Genomic DNA, 20,208 nt, shown 5'->3' with positions numbered 1-20,208 from the left:
ATCTGTAAAGTGCATTTATAGACTCCATAGCTCATTTACCCAGCACAGGTCTGAAAGACAGTTTGAAAATTTGTTTTCCTCATTGTTTCAACCAGTACAGCTCCTGTTTCAAGCATGCAGCCCAAACCCAAACTACTCAGGAAGGTCCAGTCTCATAAAATCATTCACACAACCAATTTTCAATTGCAGAAATTCTAATAAAGAGCAAGCAGTTGCACCAGGTAGCTGAAGCAAGCTATTGTGAAACATCAAAAAAACCCCACACCTGTTTACACATCACCATTACAGTATTTCCCCAACAGTAATGCAAATAATAAACTTGGCATCAGCTCACATTCAGGAAAATCTCTAATATATCCTGCAGGTGTGCCAAGCAGAAAAGCAAGACCAGGCATTGGGTGTGTGTCAAATTCCTTCAACTGCTACCAGCAAAATATTGCAATTTTCCATCCCTAAAATAAACTTACAAGATACAACCAAAGATCCAGAAAAGTCAGAGTTCCCCTGCAACTAAGCAGAGCCTGTCACTTTGGATATTTTACTGCAAAATAAATTCCTCCCATAGGAGGAAAACAAAATCATTCTTTCTCAACAAATCCACTTTGTAAGCAGCCTATTGTAAGATGTCAGAGAATTTCCAGTGTTCTCAGCTTAGCTCACATTTAGGGTATGTACACCTGCATTTGTGCTTATGGCAAGAGGCTTGAAGTTTCTCCTAAGTATGAGGAAGATTAAGTTGAGGCTGCAGTTCCAAAATAAAAAAAATAGGTAAAAATATGAAATTTTTTCAAGTCCACATCACAACAATGCAGGGAGAAAGTTCCAACATGTTTTAATAATTTTCCCATGTATATAATCATTGGTAAACCTTTTCCATAGCATCTTTTTTTTCTACCTTAAAAGGGCTTTAGTTTGTCTTGAATGTTAAAATGTCAGGTACTACCTAATCTCAGCAGAACCACAACTGCTCACACAGTGACCTCCCCGAGAGCAGCCTCCGACCACTATAATGCATTTGAATACAGATTTATCAGGAATATATCTAGAATTATACTCATACAATAAATTCAGCAGTGAAACTGTGTTTTATAACATACAGCATGGCAAAACAGGCAAGAAAATACCCACAGCACCAAGCATTATCCACATCATTTAGAAGTCAGTAAGCCTTCTTTAAATGAGAGATTCCAAAAGACTGTATTGATGTGGTAGAAATAATTTTTCTTTCCGCTTTTGAATGATATTTTGTGTCCCAAAATGCTAGCAATTTCATTTTTACTATGAAGTTCCTTGCTTAAAATGTCGTTTGTAAGAAATAATAGCTTAAAGAAAGGCTGGCTGCAGTGTCTGCGTTTTAACAGTGGATGGCACCAGTCACCTCAGAAATTGCCTCCCTAAATGGTAGATTACATTCTTATGCGTGAACCTTGTAGCATAATTCAACAGGAAAGCAAAATGCAAAGGTCTAAAAAACAAAAATTGTTTTTTAGGGGGGAAAAATTGTCTTCAGGAAAGTACTTCAGGGAAGCATCTTTCTTAAATATGACAGTCCCTGTCAAAACCCTGTCCTGTGCAGAATGAGTGTTTGTGTGCAAATGCAGCCTGTGTACACAGAGTTTTTGTTTTTTTTTTCATTTTATCACTGTCACAGACAAATATTTTATTTGGCTCAAAGAATGACTGCAAATTCAGATTGGAATGTGTATATAGCAATACCTGGACATAAGCTCTTAGTGAGATTTTCCTATGGGCTAAGAACTGCAAACTGTCATTTGCTTAAAAAGTTCTAATAAGGATACAAGTGGCTTTATAAAAATGATATTTTATATTTCTGTATTAAGCCTTTCCTGGTTTAACATACAAGTAAAGTAAAACAATATGTGTACATTTAAATGCACAATGATAAAATATTTCTTCTCCGTTTGGAGGCTGTATTTAATGAACAGCTGCTAAAATCTAACTTCACAGTGATGCTAAAGAGATGGCCGAAACAAGCAGGAATCAAATAGTTCCAAGGGGAACTTGGAAGATACTAACCTGTGTCTGGGATGGTATGAAAGGAGACATTTACTCCTTTGTACAACAGATGGTCTGTATGGTCAGCTCCAGGCACTCAAAAGTCAGCAGCAGTCCCAGAGATAGGTTTTAAAACCTAATCTTATCCTTCACATCTCTTTAACGGCTTGGGGATGGGGTGGGGGGCACTAAGTAAAAATGTGTCCTCTATATTTTCCGAGCTATCAAAGCTAAAGATTTGGGAATGGGAGCTACACTCCTGTCCCCTGCCATCAGAAAGGATAAAGCTTGCATTTATTTTTAAATTAAATCCAAGTAGGCAATACCAGAGCTGACTGAGCCAAGAGTGTGTTACACCAAGGTTTCCCCGCCAGGGAGGAGGGAACCTCTGGCTGTGGCCACGGGGCGGGGAGCGGCTCCTCCGTGGGGCTGTGCCGGGCGATAAAGGCGATAAGGTCGATAAGGGCTGGGGGGAACGCTCGAATTCTCCCGGGACACGCAGACAGGGATGAGAGGAGCCGAGGGGCGGGGAACGACCGGGAGGCGGGGCGGGGAGCCCGGGAGGCAGGGCCGGGAGGCAGGGCCGGGAGGCGGAGCGGGGAGCCCGGGAGGCGGGATGGGGAGGCCTCTGGGCAGTTCCGGACTCCGCAGCAGCAGGGGCGGGGAGCTGGTGGAGAATGGAGGTTGAAGGCAATGCAGTTCCTGGAGCGAGTCCTGCGGAGGGTGACAAAGCTGGTCAAGGGACTGGAGCAGCTCTCTTACGAGGAAGGGCTCAGGGAGTTCGGCCTGTTCAGCCTCGGGAAGAGACGACTGAGAGGGGACCTCATTAATGTGTATAAATATCTAAAGAGGGGTGCCAGGAAAATGGACCAGGCTCTGCTCGGTGGTGAAACTAATGCATAGGAAGTTCCACCTGAATATGAGGAGAATTTCTTTCCTGTGCAGTGGCTGCGAACTGGAACAGTTGCCGAGAACGGCTGTGCTGCACCGTGTACCCCCGGACGGCCCCGCCCGGCCGGGGCGGGTACCGCTCGACCGCCGTGGCCCCGCCCCGCGGCCCTCAGGGGGCGGTCTGGCCCCGCCCGCGACAGGAGGCGGGGCGAGCCCGACCGGGGGCGGGGCTAGGCGGGGCGGGGCTAGGCCGCCGGTGCTAACCATGGCGGGGCGGCGGCGGGCGGGCGCTGCCCGGCGCCGTCGCGGGCTGATGACGCGAGCGGTCGGTGCGGCGTTTCCCGGTGTCGCTGTTCCCGGTGCGATGGGATTGCGCGCCCCGCGCTGATGGCTGCCCGCCGGACACCGCACGGCTCCGAGCCGGAGCCCAGGGTGGATGAGTTCACCGTCCCCGCCGAGAAGAGCCGCCTCCTGGAGCGCAGCCGGGACCGCATCGAAGGCTTGTTCGAGGTGCGGCTGGCCGTGCTGGGGGCGCAGGGGGACTGGCGGCCCGCGCTGCAGCCGCCCAACGCCAGCGCCAGGATCTGGGTGCAGCTGGCGGGCTGCACGAAGGCCGTGAGCAGCGCCAAGGTACGGGGCCGGGCGGGGCGCTGGGGCCGCGGCCGGCGGGGCTGGCGTGCGGAGGGGCCCCCCGGAGCGGCACGGCCGGGACCGCGGGTTGGAGGAAGAAAGGGTGGGGAAAAGCCGAGTGCCCCAGGAGGAAACAGAAACGGCGCTGCTTTGGCAGGTGGGTGTGTGCCCGGTGCCAGGGAGTCTCCCGCCGTGTTGACATAAGCGCAGGGAATAAAGCGAAACAACTCAGCTGGGAAGTACGAAGTTCACGGGCACCGCGTTATGAAATAGTCCGGCCCCCAGGTGAGGGGTAGCACCTCTGGGGATGGGCCGAGTTTTGTTTTAAAGCGAGATTAAAATGTTTCGCTTTCATTCTTCCTCCCGGAGTCAAGAAATTCCTCAGAGTTGTTTGGGCGTTGCCATATTTTGCCTTACAGTCTTCGCTTATTCTGTGGCATTTAGCGGCTCGTTGGCAAAGCTCTCACTAAAGCTTAACGCAGCTGGTATTTCCTTCGTGTAAAAGTTGTCAGACCTGAACAGCTTCACCAGCCTGGAGCAGATAGTTTTCTTTTCAACCCAGCTCTGATGAGTTGCGAGAACTGCCTGTGCAGGTTGTGTCTCAGAGGGGGCAGCAGTTGCTGTGGAGTGTTTTCAGGCGTGTTAAATGTCTTGCACAACTAACCTTTGGGGGGAGTTTCTCAGCCGTGATGCTGAAATTGATATTACTCATAATGAGCCTGGCAAGTACAGCTGTCGAATCATGTGATGAGAATTTTGGTGTGAGCAGTAGATAGGCTGAAGGTCCCTTTCCAACCCAAAATCTCGATGTGTGGGCCTTGGTCGGTCTGTTTGTTTAACGACGCTCGGATGTTCGTAGGGATCCATCCGGAGCATGTGTTTTGTGGCTGATTTCAGACAAAAACTTGATTCCTTACCTGTGTCATGCACGTGTTCCTCAACGTGTAATGCGCTTCCTTACAATGAGCTGTAAGGAAAATACTATGACTATATAGGGGTTGAATTATTTGACTCTGAAATTTACACTAAACAAATTTTCCTGGGCTCAGAGAATCCAGTAACTGTTACAGGTAGCTGTTCTTCTCCAGGCATCTGCAGCACAACTTCCCTTTTTTCCAGGAAATTAAAGAAGTAAATAGCACAAGATTTCCGTTTTCTAATTGCTGCTTTTCCTAACAAGATTAAAAAATGTTTTCTACTCTTAATACTTTAAAGGGTATGAGAACCTTGATTGCTCTTATAGGTAGAGCAGTTTTCAGACACTGGAGAAATTATTGCATAGAAAGTACAATTGCTTGGCTTCCCTTGAAAGGTTTGGTGTTCGCAATTTGTGTTATAATTGAGCAGTCACGGTAATGTATACATTATTCTTTGCTACTTAGTTAAAAACAAAAGTTCCTAGATGTAGAGTAGCCTTTTCACCAGTTATGTTATCATGTTGCTCTGTAAGCAGTCATGTGATGAGTAAGACGTGGTGAGTAACCCTGTGGGTTTTGCTGCGGAAGCACTTTGTGCTGATATGCTCCTGAGGCAGCCTGCCTTGATAGCCGTGATGATGTAACTCGAGGTGATAGGAAATGGGTTACATTATTCATTACCTTGTGTTGGTTCTCAGCTCCATTTAAAAAAATTAATGTTTGAGAGTAAATATACGTGGTATACTTGGGATTCTGCAAATAGAATGACTGCAGCTTAGAAGCTGGTTTCACTATATTAAAGAATTTTAAGTACAGAAGGAGGCAGTTTGGGAAAAATAATGCTATCTAAAAGAATAAATAGTATACTGTATTGACAGAGTTTTGAACTCTTGATGCATTTAAAACAAAGTAGTACAGTGAATTTACCAATTTACCTGTACTAGCTTACAGGTGGCAGAAATAGCATAGGGTTGGGGTTCTGGGTGGGTTTTTTTTTTTTTTTTTGAGGTGGGGGTGAGTTGTTTGGTTGTTTTTTTGTGTTTGAAAATCTTGAACTTCAGGAACACAGAAGTATCTGGAGCCTGGAGTTTTCTCAGTCAGTAACAAAAATATAGGAGGGCTGGCGTGATAAGCCTTAGGAAATGTACTTTGAAACTTTTTAGAAGTTCAGGTTTATGGACTGGGTAGAACTTTAGTGAAAGGCATTTGTTCATGAAGAGTTCTTTTTGACCAAAGAATAGGGATAGGAAAATTAATCTCTTCTGACAGTCTTTTAAACTGTTTGATCTACAAATTAAGTTACTTATTACTATCAGGTATAAACAGGAGAATAAAAAGATCCCATAGAAGGCTCTTTTATAAAAATAATTTTAGATATTGGTGTTTTATTTCTATTGTCCTGTTTACTGGTAGTGTTTACTTTCTGGCATGACTTATGCTAACTTTGCTTTGTTTTCTAATGTTTCTGTGCATTACTGACCTAGTAAAAACCAACTGGATATATTAGGTTTTCACAGCTATTCACTCTGCTCTCTTTCTCCTCTTAGGAGTACATCAAGGGAGTGTGTGAACCTGAGCTAGAAGAAAAGGAGTACTACCCAAAGGACATGCACTGCATCTTTGTTGGTGCACAGAGCCTGTTTCTCAACAGTCTTATTCAGGATACCTGTGCTGATGTAACAGTGCTGGAAATGGGATTGCTCAGTATTAAGGGGGGTGCAGAAGCTGTTGTTATGGCTCAAAGTCATGTGCAGCAGTTTGTGAAGCTTTTTGAGAATAATGAAAGTTTATTAAATGACAATGAATCAGAGATTAAAAAGCAGTTCAGACAATTTGTGGAAGCACATGCAGATAAGTATACAATGGATTTACTGATTTTGCCTAGTGCACTAAAAAGAGAGCTCCTAGCTCTCACCAAAACTGCTGTTTCTGAAGGGAAGATTGATATCATAGATCTCACAGGCTCTGAAAGCCCTCAGCAACTTGGACAGAAAAGCACTTCCAAAGTCATTGCTGCAAACAGAGAAGGAAGGGCAGGTGGGGAGGAAGCAAGAAGCAATGCTGGCACACCTGTAACTGAGCTTACAAAGCAAATGGACACTGTATTTTCTGATGCTTCTGAAACAAGGTTTGTTCCCATAAAGGACCCTCTGTTAGAGGCAGTGGCCTTTAAAGAGAGGCAGTCATGTAAAAGAAGGTCCTCTGATGAGGAGGAAAGGCTCCCTAAAAAGCATTTCTCTTTGGAAAATGATCGACAAGTGAAATCTGCTTTACACAAGAATCCTTCAGACCCTGATGCAGTTATTGATCTGGTTTTGGATAGCTGCACAGAATCAGATGGTCCTACTTACTGCCTTAAAGAAGGTGATACTCTCACTGAGGAAATGGAATATAAGATTCTTGTGAACTTTTTCAGAACAATGGGATATTCCCAAAATATTGTAGAAAAGGTTATCGGTATCCTAGGACAATCTGTGGAACCATTAATATTGCTAGAAGAAATTGAAAAGGAAAATTTGAAGTTTAAAAAAGAGCATGAACAGTCGTCTCAAAAGCCTACAACTGTCAGTCTTCCTTTAGGAAATAATGTAAATAATTCACAAAAGCTAGAAGACAAAGGCATTTCTGGGAATAAAAGTCCACTTAAATCCAGTCATACTTCAAAGGAGACAAAAAATGAATATCCCCAAGTAAGAGGTGCTCCAGACACACAAGTTGGTGCAGAAGATAAAATGCATAGATTGGTATGCAAATCTTCTTCCCCTCCCAGCAAAAATTCAGTTCTGTGCTATAAACAGAGAGATGTTTATGGCCCTGGTAAGAATCACAACTCGATGGAAACTGATGGCGGGGTTGCTTCCAGCACCGAGCACGCCGGAGCTCTAAAAGGTGTGGGCTTTGTAGCCAGAGGGAGCTCAGATGTGCAGTATATCTCAAGTAAGAGTAAAACTGCATTTCAGCAAAAATCTGCAGGGCACTCAACTGTACAGAACAGCCACCCTGGTTCTGAGGAGCAGCTGGGACACTGCAGCTCTTCCCAAGTGAGGCCTCTCCACCAGCGCCTTTCCCAAACCTCACATTGTGACAATCCTGTCCCAGACTGGTTACTGTCTTCACAAAAACACCCTTCAAATCCAGACAGAGGCACAACAGGACCACATCCAGATCATTCAGTTACTGGAGTTCAAAGATTTTTGGACTCTCTGAAGAAGCCATACAAACTGGAGTTGATAAATGAACCTGGAAAACCTTATTTAAAACATATAATTATTGATGGAAGCAATGTTGCAATTTCGTAAGTATTGTTCTTTTCAGCTATCCTTTTATCAACAGTTCAATGAACTTTCAGATGAAATGGGGGCTAAGAGGTTGCAGTGGCATGTGTAAAGGTTTTGCTAGGTGGGTTTTTGGTGTGCATGTACACAGTTGTGCCATTTCAGAGTAACCTGATTTGAATCACCAGTGTTCAGCTCAATGTAACACTTCAGTCAGAAGTAATCTCAGGGCAAGCTTTGCTTTGTTGCAATCAGTGTTATGCATGAAGTTTAAATTGCTTTGCCAGGCTAAATTATTGTCAACTTAAATGGTTTGGATTTGAGGATTTTTTTTGTGCTCTTAACATCTTGCAGTTTTAAAGTGAAGGTTCTCATTTAATGGTGACATATTTCTCCTCCAACAGCATTGCATTGCTTGGATCCTATTATTTTTTGCAAATGTTTATATGTATATTTACCAGCTGTGAATGTGCATCACAAAAGTGCCAATATTTCTTTCATGCACCCCAGTGGATTGGCTGCATACACCCACATTGGAGTAGGGCATAGTAGCTGGGTGCTGTTGACATAGAGTCCCCAAAAAGGTTATATAACATCTGATAGGGTGTCTCCTACCCAAACAAATGAAAACTGGTTATGAGATGTAAAGGACAGAGCTGCCTTAAAACAGCAGAACCATTGAGATATTCAAATGTCCTACTAAATAATCAATGCTTGGGGGCCTCTTGCTTTGATCATGTAGGTATTCTGCAGCTTCCCTCTGGCTAAAAAAAGCCTCATTCATTTCCTGCATTTCATAAAGTGAAGAACTGTTTGCAAAATTGCTTTGAATTCAATTCTACTTCTCAATACCTCGAGAACTGCTTCCATGCCAATGCTGGCTCAGGACTCTTTTGGCCCCTTCTTTTGATGGAAGTGTGGGTATTAATACATCACCCACATGCTTAGACTAATGCTGTCTGGGTTCCTGAATCAGTGCTTGCCTCATGTCTAGAAAGCTGCAAAAGCTGTAGAATATTTTCTTTTGACACGTGCATCTCCTCAATCTGTTATCACATTGTCTCAGCGTGCCTGTGGAATGAGAGAATGCCCAGAATTTTACCCTAGCTGATAACAAGTATATTTTTTTTAATTAATTAAAATTAATTAATTAAATTCTTTTAATTGGTTTTGTATGCTGAAAACAGGCTTTTTGAGGACAGACTGCAATATCCAGTTTTTGGATCATTTAAATTTTATTAAAATGTGGAAGAAAGTCAGAATGAAAGAATAATTGAATGGAATTATATCTTCCTAGAATAGTTTGTAAATAATATGTACTTGTGGTGGTGCATCCAGTCAGAAACATCAGGTGCCCAAGCAACGTGGGAAACAAAGGGTAAACAATTATCCTTTGAAGCCTTGGTAAACTATTTACCTGAATCATAGCCCAAGTGGAGGGGGCACCATTGTTCCTACTCTTTGGGAAAGCCCAGGAGTTACTGGGTTGGCTTGTGGCCAGGGGGACACTTCCTGCTGGCCAAAGTCAGTCATCCTGTGGCCCTGTAGCCAGCTGTCCTGAGTGAGGCCCTTTAAGCTCTCCTGGGGCTCAGCAGCTCTGCCAGCACCTCCCTGGAGTGGGACACTGCTCAGAGCTCACAAATCCTCACCTTTGTCATACTCAGAGGACTGTACTGTTGTCAAAGCTCCCACACATCTCTCCATGTTTCCTGAGGTGTGACCCTTGCATGTTGGGAAATGCAAAGGGACTTGCTGTGAGCATTTCACTGACACTGAGTGGAATTTGTTGATGAGTTCCTTTAGGCACAGGGAATTAGGTGTTCACATTGTGTACCTGTGTGTGTGTGAACTGATCATGGCATGAATGGTCCTGCCTCAAATCTACCATTGAGTCATTATTACAACTGTAGTGAGCCCTATGGAATTACTTTGTCAGTGATAAAGTACACAATGATTAAGTGCTGCGAACCCTTTTGCACCCTTATCTTGGCATCCATATGCTTTGCACCCTCACCCCCTTCTGCATTCCTGGCTTCTGTGTAAATCAGTGCAAGCTGATTCTAATTTGATCTTTGTATGCCTTAACCTGTGCAGTAAATAATGAACTTACTCTTCAAAAGTTCACAAGAGTGAATGTTGCCTTCAAACTCTGTGAAGCCATATTTTCACAAATTCATATAAACCCCTGCCTTTGGCAATACTTTTGACAGTGTTTCTTTAAGCAGCCAAACCACTCACTTGTGACAGTATTTACTTCAGTTACAAACCAAAAGGAAAATGTTACATGACCCATAAGGCAATCTGCCCTTTGCTGCTTTGTGCTGCTTGTGATCATCTTTTGTTTAATTTAGGAAATACCTTTGTAGGGTCTTCACAGGATTTTATAGAACTGGGAGAGGCAACACCAGTATTTGCAATGGTATTTGGAGAGCAGATGCAGTCTTTGAGATGGATATCTTGTAAAGACCATCTTGCTGTGGTGATTTGCTGTCCCTTCAGGTGTTTATCTAACTCAGTTAAAACACTTCCAATTTAATTTTGTTTAGCAGTGACATATTTTTTCATATTATAGCTTACATTAATTCTACATATTATTTGATAAAGTTGCTTCTATTTACATGCTTTTTTAGGTTGTAGCAGAGCAGAATTTTGTGATCACTCAGGACAAATAGGGAGCTGGTTTTCTAAGCTTCAAAACACTTAAAAAACAATATACTGTAGTTCAGCCAGCTTGGAGCTCTAAAACAGGAGGATGAACAAGCAGAGAAAGCATAAATTTTGACATGAATATTGAGACCTCTGTATTTCTTGAAGTCCAGTTGAGAACCATTAATTCATTGAAAATATTTAACAGAGTTTTCCAATTTAATGAATAGGATGCCTAACTTAAATTATTGGCATGATGACTGCATTTAAAGCTTATCTCCCAGAAAGTATACAAAGAGTAACTCTTCTATGAAAATTGCCTTTCATTTTTGACTGTTCTTGACACCAAGAATGCTTAATTTTATTAAGGGCAAGTGTGGCATAGTATTTTTTTTTCATCTGGAAATTAGAGGAGTTTGTCAGATTTTTTTGCCTTATTTATTTCAGATATGGCTTATTCATTTTTCTGCCTTTCTACATAAAGAATTCGTCTCCAAATTCAGAGAACCTTAATAGATTTACATTTTGATAAGCATATTTTTTACAGAATTTACAAAACTGGAAAAGAATAAATGAATGCTACTAAAGGCTGTTTCACTGTAAAATATTTCCATGGAAATCCTTTAAAGACTATTATGTTGAGAAGATTTCTTGGTAGGTTAAACTAGGGCTTAAAGATAGGATTCTGTTCAAAACTAACAGGGCTTACTATTAACAAGCACTTCCTATTATTTGGAAGACTGTTTAAAAAAGGAATACCACTTGCTCACTTACTGTTAAAAGTACTTTGTAGTGATTTGACATCTAATTCAAAACATAGATTATACACTATTTTGCAAGAAATGCTTTGGCTGTTCATGCCATCAGTGTTCAATCAGTATGTCTTTTCTAGGGAATCATATCTTTGTTTTGTCTAAGCATAGCCTCTATGGAATGCTGGAATCTGGTTAGACAGTTAAATGTGCCATGTGTTAAACAGGCAAATAGGGTCATTGGGATAATTCCATTTGGGAAGGGCCTCACAAGGTCATCAATTCAAATCTTTGTGTCCCCTCGTTTTAGGCAGTTGCTGGTTTTTCTGGAAAGTCACTTAAGGGAGTTGTAAAAACAGATAATCAATATCCTATATTCTTAAATTGAGAAAAAAGATTAATGCCAAAATACAATGTTTTGAAAATATTTCTCCAAAGAAATTTCATTATTTTGCTTAAAAACAATTGTTCAGACTGTTGAAATGAAGAGAGAGGAGGCTCTAATAGTTATCAGAGAGCTGTTCAGATGTAATCCTTGGTAATCAGTTGAACCGAAGGTGTTCTATTCTGTAGTAGAACTGTATTTAGAACTGCTACAATATTGGATTAATATAGTTTTAATCTATACTCAATAGAGTTCACAAACCATCACTATGGGCCTCTTTTTTAAAGCTAAACCTGCTTCTGATTACTCCATTGTTGTTGTGCCCAGGAAACTGAAAGGAGACTGAGCTATGAAGTTGCAAAGTGATGTATCTGTTCTCTTCTGCTGAAGAGCTCTTTCCATTTAGAAAGTTGCTTATCTTTAACACCCATCTGCCTTTTCTTTTCCTGAGGCTCTATGTGGGACTTTCATCTTCACTTTGCAAGGTTTTGTTCCATTTTCTTTGCTTTCCTGGTAGTAAAACCCTAGTGAATTTAATCTCCCTTCTTTTTGTTTCACCCTCAGTCACGGTCTGAGGAAATTCTTCTCCTGTCGAGGAATTGCAATAGCTGTTGAGTACTTTTGGAAACGTGGCCACAGAAATATTACTGTGTTTGTTCCACAGTGGAGAACAAGACGTGACCCTTCCATTACAGGTGAGGGACATTTCCTAATGTTTCCTTAATTAAACCAGACTGTAACTTTTTCTTTGGGACTTCTGTGAAGACTACATGGAGAAGGAATGATTCATCAAATGTTGAGCAGGAGAAGCAGCAGGAGAAGTCTGGCTGCTCAGCATGAGTAATTGGGTTTCCATACACAGTGTGAGACCCTGTGCTGCTCTTTAGGCTAGCAGGTGTGCCATCAGTGGAGGCCTTTTTGGGTTGGTTTTTGTTTGCTCTTTAATTCCTAGTTTTGATCTCCTTTTCTCCATCTTTATATGAGCAATTCTTCACCTAACAATGACATTTCTCTAGCTTAATTGGTACAAAAATAGCCCATCTTCTCTCATTCTCTAATTTTCTTCTCTTATTTTATCTCAGACTAACTGTCAAATCATGTTTTAACAGAGCAGAATTTCTTAACACAGCTCGAGGATGTTGGAATATTGTCTTTAACCCCTGCAAGGATGGTTTTAGGAGCAAGAATTGCTGCTCATGATGACAGGTACAGAATATATGTAGTTTTAAAGTCTTTTTAAATATCTGACTAATGGTTGTAAAAGCTCAATCTTTCCTGAGCAGTTCTGTTAGCTAGTTCTGCAACCTTTCTAGACAGAGCTATGTATCCAGCTTAAGACTGGGTTTTACATCTATTACATTATTTCAGTGTTGTAGGAAACGCTATTATGTATTCAGAAAGTCATGGAGTACTACAAATTTTCATGGCAATTAAAAAAAAAAAAGGCTGTCTGAGGAAATTAATCCTCCAGTAATGTTTTTATGCTTTCCTGGTCATCATTCTATCCCTGAACTACCCTTAATTCTTGGGGCATAAATCAGCTGCTGATCAGATAGTATTTAGCTCCATTTCTTTCCTAGTGCCATGTTGGCACACAGACCTTGCTGAGTGCTTGGAGCAGTGTATTTGTTACAATGCAGAAGCCAGTGAACCTCCAAGTTAATTTGACCACCAAAGATCAACTTTAAAATGTGGGTATCATTTGTCACAGTAGGCTTTAGGAGTCTGTGGGAGTTTCCTGGTACTTCATTAATGTTTTATATATACCCAGCCTTTCATAAGAAATGCTCTGGCAGTGCAGTTGAGATTACTGTGGAAATAAGTGTTATAATAACATTTTTGCACTTCTGTTAAAAGCCTGCACTTTTCTTTAAAAGGACACCATCCATTATCTTGTGGCTAAAATTGATTCCAATGGCAAAAAAATGTATTTTCAGAGACATTATAAAAGAAAGCAAACATTTTTTTCTTAATAAATCGGTAGTTGTTTTGTCATTGTTTAACAGAAGGTTTATACGAAGTGTTGACAGAGCAGACAGCTAACATGCAGAACACTGACTTGCAGAACACAAACATTAATACTAAGCAAAAAAGTGGATGGCAATGAGTTTGTGTTGGATTGTGTAATAAATACTGTGCTGCATAAAGCAGCGTGCCATTTACCTGTGCAAATATTTAGATCATGGGGTTTGGGGACTTTTGCTTGTGTGGGTTTGTTTGTTTGGGTTTTTTAATGGGGAAGAAAACATCCCATGAAGACTCTGCTGCACTAAATAAGTGCATGCTACCAAATACAAGTAAGTTTAAGGAAGGTAAAAACAGTCATTTCCTGGTAATCAAGGTGCTTGTTTTCATGCAAATAGATTGCTTTGGGATGATGAAATGTTTAGTTTTCTAAGTCTTTGGATTGTTTTCAGCAAAACAAACTATCTTAGTGATCTTTGAAATTAATTTTACAGATTTTTGTTACACCTTGCTGCTAAAACTGGAGGTGTTATTGTGACAAATGATAACTTCAGAGAATTTGTGACAGAATCATTTGCCTGGAGAGAAATTATTCAAAAAAGGTAATTATTGAATTTCTCTGAAGTCTTAAAAGGATGTCTGTCCTTGCAGTTGTAGGCATTCTACCTACATGTGGGATTTTGCTATCTTTAATTAATCTGTCATGCAATTCTGGTAGATCCAAATAAAGTACTCTGTGATTCACTGTGATGATTCATGGCCTTACAGTCATGTGTTGAGTAGTCTAATATCCTTGTTATTCATATATTCTGTCATGTATGAGTGTTAATTGCCCTTATAAGCAGGAGCTTGGTGTAACAGCATGTGTGCCACTTCTGAAGGTCAGTGTTGGATCTTGTTTGAGCAGTCCACTTTCACAGCCTCTCTTGTCTAAAAGCTCATTTATTTTCAGGGAGACATGGTAGCTGATGAGGATGTAATGTCACTTTTAATTATTCAGAATCAATCACTCTTTACTCAAGTGGGACAGATTGTCACAGCTAAACAAAATGAACATTTGTAGCATATCCATATAGCTATTTCCCTGTTCTTGTTGTTCTTTGGGTTCAGATGAGTTCACTTAGTTATCAAATATCCCTGCTTCATCTTGTGGACTTTGTTTCTGCTTGTTTCTACTTGTTTGTTGGGTTTGGGTGTTTGGGATTTTTTTTTTCCAGTTTCAGTTAAATCAGGTTATTTTACTGCTGAGGTGTGATCTTCTGTTAGTAAAATTTCCCACTAATCCCTCAGTGTCCCTGACATTTTCTGAGGGTACATCTGTTACAGTGGCTGGGGTCATTAGTATAGCTCTAATGAAATAAGGAACTAAAAACTTGCCCTAGATTCTTACAATATAGCTGTGAGACCATGGAGTTGATGCTGGCTAATCATGTAGGCATTTACATCATTTCTTGAGTGAATTCTACCCAAGTCTGGTTCAGTTCTTCCACAGAACTTTAGCAAGAATACTTGGTGTGGCATCTTGAGTCTGTGGTTTTTAAGAGCTTATGTTAACATCTGCTATTAGTTTTACTTCTGGGGAAATTCCACTGTACCAAATCTTCTCCTTGCAGACAAATTTCACTTGAACTGGGTTTTTTTGGGTTTTTTTTTTTTTAATGCAGATTTCTACCTGTCCCAAAGTGATTCCAGAAAAAAAGTTTTGTGTCTTAACTGTAAGCATTTAATGCTATATTTGCTAGTTGTATGGCTTTCTGCTAACACAGGCATTTCAGCTACATGACTGAAGATCCTTGCAAGGAAAAGGAGTTAGAGCAACCAAAAAATCTCTGATCTCCTAGAAAATTCCACCATGGTCTTCTTGTAAATTTTCTGTCATAAAACAGTTGCTAAAGAAAAAAGGGGGAAAGCTATGTTCTGCAGTGTAATAAGGAGAGTTCACAGCTCCCATGGAATTCCTTTGACAGGGAATGCTGGTTGTGTCTTAGTTGGGGTTACTAATTAGTCTTCAGGGAGTCCTGATGTGGTGTCTACTCTAAGGAAATTCATCCTGTGCTTCAAAGGTGAAGGACAACAAGGGTGAAATACCTTGTTATTTAAAAGAACTCTCTTGCAGGTTGCTCCAGTACACTTTTGCTGGTGACATATTTATGGTTCCTGATGATCCTTTGGGAAGAAATGGACCCAGATTAGATGACTTCCTTCGAAGTGAAGGCTGTTCTAGGTACAAACACTGTTTTCACTTTTGTTTGACACAATTATTTCACATTTGAAATAAACTGTTCTGCTTCACTCACACACCTGTAAAGCTCAGTAAAGTTAACCAGGAGCAGTGTAGCATGTAGGAGTTTAACAAAAACAAAAAAACCAAAACACATTTTTCCTGTTACTTCAGTTCATTCAGAAACTGCTGGTGACATTTGCCTCTTTCTGAGATCTCTTGAGAACTGAGATAAGTATGACAACAGCTTCTTCTGAGACTTGACTGTGGTGGCTTTCATGCACGGGTGTGTTAACAGCACCCAGAGGTGCCAGAGATGTGGGTGGGTGTTGTTAATTACTCTGATGTTATCCAGACATCTTGGTTGGTCACTTCTTCATAGTGGGACAATAGGTGCTACAAACACTCAGGGTTTTTGTCATGGGGAGACACTTCACCTCCTGGCTGAGGGTACTTTACTGTTGTCAAAACAATTTTTGAGGCATTGTTATTAAATCTGTTGGTATTTGAGTAATAATTATAAAGGTTAATGAACATAAATTGTTTTAGATTAGTGTACTTTTTAAGTGTGCACATATTCAAATTATGAATTTGCTTTGCATGAACTGCCAAGATTTGAGGATTAGTTTGCTCTTTTGCACAGGAAAATAATAGTCTGCTCTTTCACCAGTTTAGGAATTAGAAATGCTAAGAATTCTGAGGAGTATTGTGAGGGCTTTTAAAAACAAGTAAGGTAACTTTAAAATTGTCAGTAGAAAAGGCAAGCTCTTCTTAAGGATTAATACAAAGAATAAGCATGAATCTCATCTATTGTAAACATTTGAGGAAGGTAGAACATTTTTATACCATAGATTACAAGCTGATTTGAAAATGTGTGTTGACATTAAAAAAGCAGGTGCTAGAACTCCAGAAGGAAATGCTGAGTATTCAAGCTCTTGTACAAAACCTTTGAGATGTTATTTGGAACACTGCATTTTACTTGCCTGTGTCTGAGAGAAATAAAATGAAAACAGAGTGTTCTGAGGTAGGCGTGATGATTGTAGAAATGGAGAGAGTCTCTTGAGAAGACCACAGAAAAGCTTGGTTTCTTATCTGTAAGTTTGGAACTGGAGCTAGGCTTGGGTGTTTGTTTTGGGCTTGGGCTGGGGACGGAGGAACAGAGAACAGTGAAAAGCTGCTGGTGCAAAGAGTTAATTTTGTTCCTTCCCTGTGACTTTTCTACATGATTGAAATGGTGCAGAAAGCATAAATGGCACCAGGAACAAGATCAGAAACTGGCATAATCTTCAGCAATTAGAAAACCTTTCCACACTGAGTTACTGGAGGTGTCATAACCCAAATGCTTTTAAAATAGAGCTCTGTAACTTAGGTACTGTTTCACTTGGTGGTGGGAAACTAGACTGTAACATGAGTTCCACTTCACATTTCTCTGGTGTCTGCTGGAATCTGAAGTAGACTGACCTTTATATTTTGTAGTGCTAGCAATGCGTAGAGTAGAAAAACTTTTTAAAGTCTGAAATTAAATTGCAATAATTAAGAGTATTCAAATCCTGAGACTACTAAAAAACTTCATTGCCCTGTTAAGGATACCATACAAAGAAAACAAGGCCCTGATCTAAATATGAGCACAGCTCAGTCCAGAGCAAAAGTACATAAGGAATAGTTTCATAAAGCAGTCTTGGAACTGGTCTGTCAGCATTTTCACATGCTCCAAGTCAGTGTACACGTATTCAATGTATCTTTTTATCTATACCTTCAATCTGTAATCTGCCAAGTAAGGGACTCGCAGCATACTGAGGCTATTCCTGGGTGACATGAATGTAAGCTGTGCCAGATTCCTATTGAGAACTGTTAAACCTCCTGTTTTGTTTCACTTTGAAAGAATGCTTGTCATTTGATTCCAGTCAGTAACTGGCTGAGTAGCAGGGATGTTTACATTACACACATTTGTCTTTTCTCTCTCGAGTACAGAGAGAACTACAGGTAGCATGTCCTTTAGCTTAATTAAATTTTTATTTTGTTCCATAGAGATTCCTGGTCAACACACAAGGCTTTACAGAACAGTGGACAATATTCTCCTGAGACACCCTTTTTCCTCCCCAAAGTGAGCAGTAGCAGTCGACAGCCTGGAGGCAGAGGGCACGATGATCGTTCACCCCCATTGCTTCCACGGGAAGAAAACACAGAGCCTTGTCCAGCAATTCCACCACAGAGATCTCCCTCAGAAACAGCCCAGCTAAGAGAAGCCCTGATCAAAATTTTTCCTGACTATGATCAAAGGCAGAAGATTGATCAAATACTATCTAATCATCCATTCATGAGAGATCTTAATGCACTGTCTGCCATGGTGCTTGACTGAATGCTTACACAGCTTTGATATCACAACTGCTCTGACTAACAATTATCAATGTGAAGAAAAATGTCACTCTTTTATGTTATTTTGTGAATATTAAAAACCTAATTTTATTTGTATAAAAAAAGATATTTTTGTGTATGTTCTGTTGCTAATAGATGCCAGGTTTTGGTAAATTAAAAACTGCTGCTACTACAGATTTTTAGTAATATTTTCTATGAAAAAACAAAACCAAACCAAGTCTTCTGCTTCACTTGAATTGCTTGTTTAAGCAGTGGCAGTACTCCCTTTTGAGCAGTGCGTTAGCGCTTTTTACAGAACCCCTTTCCTGGAAGGCAGAATTCCTCAGCTGGAGACTCATGTGTGGCAGCAGCTGCCAGCAGGTGGCGGCCCGGGCCCGGAAGGGCATGAAAATCCAAGAAAATCCATTTGCTTCTTCAGGCTGGGAGTGCTGTGCGGGGTAGTTGGAAGAGAAAGTGTAAATTCACAGATCTCATCGGGAGAAGGTGTTTTGAATTCGTTAAAAGATCTGAAATCTACACTTGTTTTTAAATTGGAAATTTTCTTGACTATCAGTATTCTTTCAGGATAGTTTTAATATCTTTAACAATTGCACTGATGCCTTGTCCAAAGTGTGAATGGTGTGATGTTAACAGAATGAGCCACTGTCTGTACAGAAATGGCTTTTTTGTGCAGAGCTACAGCTGTAGTCAGCTCCCTCCTTTAGATCTGTTCTGGGATCTATCCCAAAAAGTAAGGAGCAAAAAGGAAGATAATTTGTGAAGGCTGACCAATAGGACCACTTTCTAGAGCAGAGCAAAGTTAAGATTGTCTGTATCTCTGTACATACTTAAATCTGTTACTCCTTTTTAACCAGTCTCTGGTGCCAAGTGTTCACATGAGTAAAATCAAATTAGACTGTAAAGAAAACTTGGGCTCCAGAGCCTACATTCAACTTCTGATGTACTGAGCCTTACCCTAAAGCATTAGTGGCTTTCTCTCCAGTTTGTTTATATCACCTTTGTTTATATGCAAAAGAGCTGAAATATACTTGAGGAATTGGGGGCTTTGAAAGACTGCTTTGAAAGACTTTTTGCATGGCCCTTTCATGTTTTGTGAAGTCAGAAACAGAAGGCAGTCTTGCTCTTCCCTGAACATGTGCAACCTGAAAGAGAATTGCAGCAAGAACAAAAGGTTTTAGGAGCAGTAGTTACAGCTTCTCAAAAATACAGGTGATGATGAAGAGAGGCTTTTAATGTTTCTGCACCCTAACAGACAAATCTAAATTTTTCTTTATTTTATATAAGTGAGTGGGAGATTTGCTATTTAGGTGAGCAGAGTCCCTCTGACCAGTACATGTTTGCCAAGAACTAGTTCTTACCTGTGAAGTGTTATGTAATCTCTGAGTTCTAACCCCATAAAAACTTAGGCAGGTTCTTAAAGCCTGTTTCACTGACTCTAGTTGGTGTAATTTTAATAAATAGTAAGAGAATAATCACCAGCTCCCTCACACTGCCTGGGGGGCCTGTGTACATGTGTGAACATGCTCCTTGAAGAACTTGTCTTCTTTTCATTAGGTATATCCCTGATTGCATATGTTGCTTTCACTTTATAGGTGCTAGTGTGGGGATATAAATATATTGTAATCTTTATTTCATAGAGAATTGCTTCATGGAGTTGGAAGGGACCCACAAGGATCATCCAGTTCAACTCCTGGCCCCCCACACTTCAACATTCCCATCCCAAGCCTGAGAGCATTGTCCAAATACTTCTGGAGTTCTGTCAGGCTTGGGGCTGTGCCCGCTTCCCTGGGGAGGCTGTTCAGTGCCCAAGCACCCTCTGGGTGAAGAGCTTTCTCCTGATCTAACCTAAATCCCCCCACTCAGCTTCAAGCCTCAAGGCCTGTCACGAGGGCAAAGAGATTGGTACTCTTTCTCCTTTCTCTGTTTCTGAAGCACGCCTCGTGCTATTCAACCTTGGTTGCTGCAAAAACTCAGCTAGAAGCAGTGTTTGGAGTGGAAAATACCAGGGACTTTCCCTTGCGTGTGAGTGACCCGGCATTTCCCTCTCCCTCCCTTTAAAGGGGTAAAGTCCTGAGATTGATTCCTGTAGTGGGGCCAAGTGCAGGATTTCTGTGACAAATACAACAGCTTACTG

The 20,208-nt window shown here is 41.0% G+C and overlaps 1 protein-coding gene across 1 annotated transcript; it reads left to right on the top strand.

Moving 5' to 3' along the window:
- Positions 1-2,657: 2,657 nt before the first annotated feature.
- N4BP1 (NEDD4 binding protein 1) lies at positions 2,658-18,248 on the top strand. Its single transcript, XM_009090611.4, has 7 exons — positions 2,658-3,537; positions 6,002-7,749; positions 12,077-12,207; positions 12,622-12,718; positions 13,972-14,079; positions 15,594-15,701; positions 17,727-18,248. The coding sequence occupies exons 1-7, from the start codon at positions 3,295-3,297 to the stop codon at positions 18,055-18,057; spliced, it is 2,766 nt and encodes a 921-aa protein (XP_009088859.1). The 5' UTR covers positions 2,658-3,294; the 3' UTR covers positions 18,058-18,248.
- The last annotated feature ends 1,960 nt before the right edge of the window (positions 18,249-20,208 follow it).

The sequence above is a fragment of the Serinus canaria genome, chromosome 11, assembly GCF_022539315.1.
Source record: "Serinus canaria isolate serCan28SL12 chromosome 11, serCan2020, whole genome shotgun sequence".
NCBI lineage: Eukaryota > Metazoa > Chordata > Aves > Passeriformes > Fringillidae > Serinus > Serinus canaria.
The sequence above is the reverse complement of the archived record's forward strand: the minus strand, read 5'-3'. Positions and strand labels throughout refer to the sequence as shown.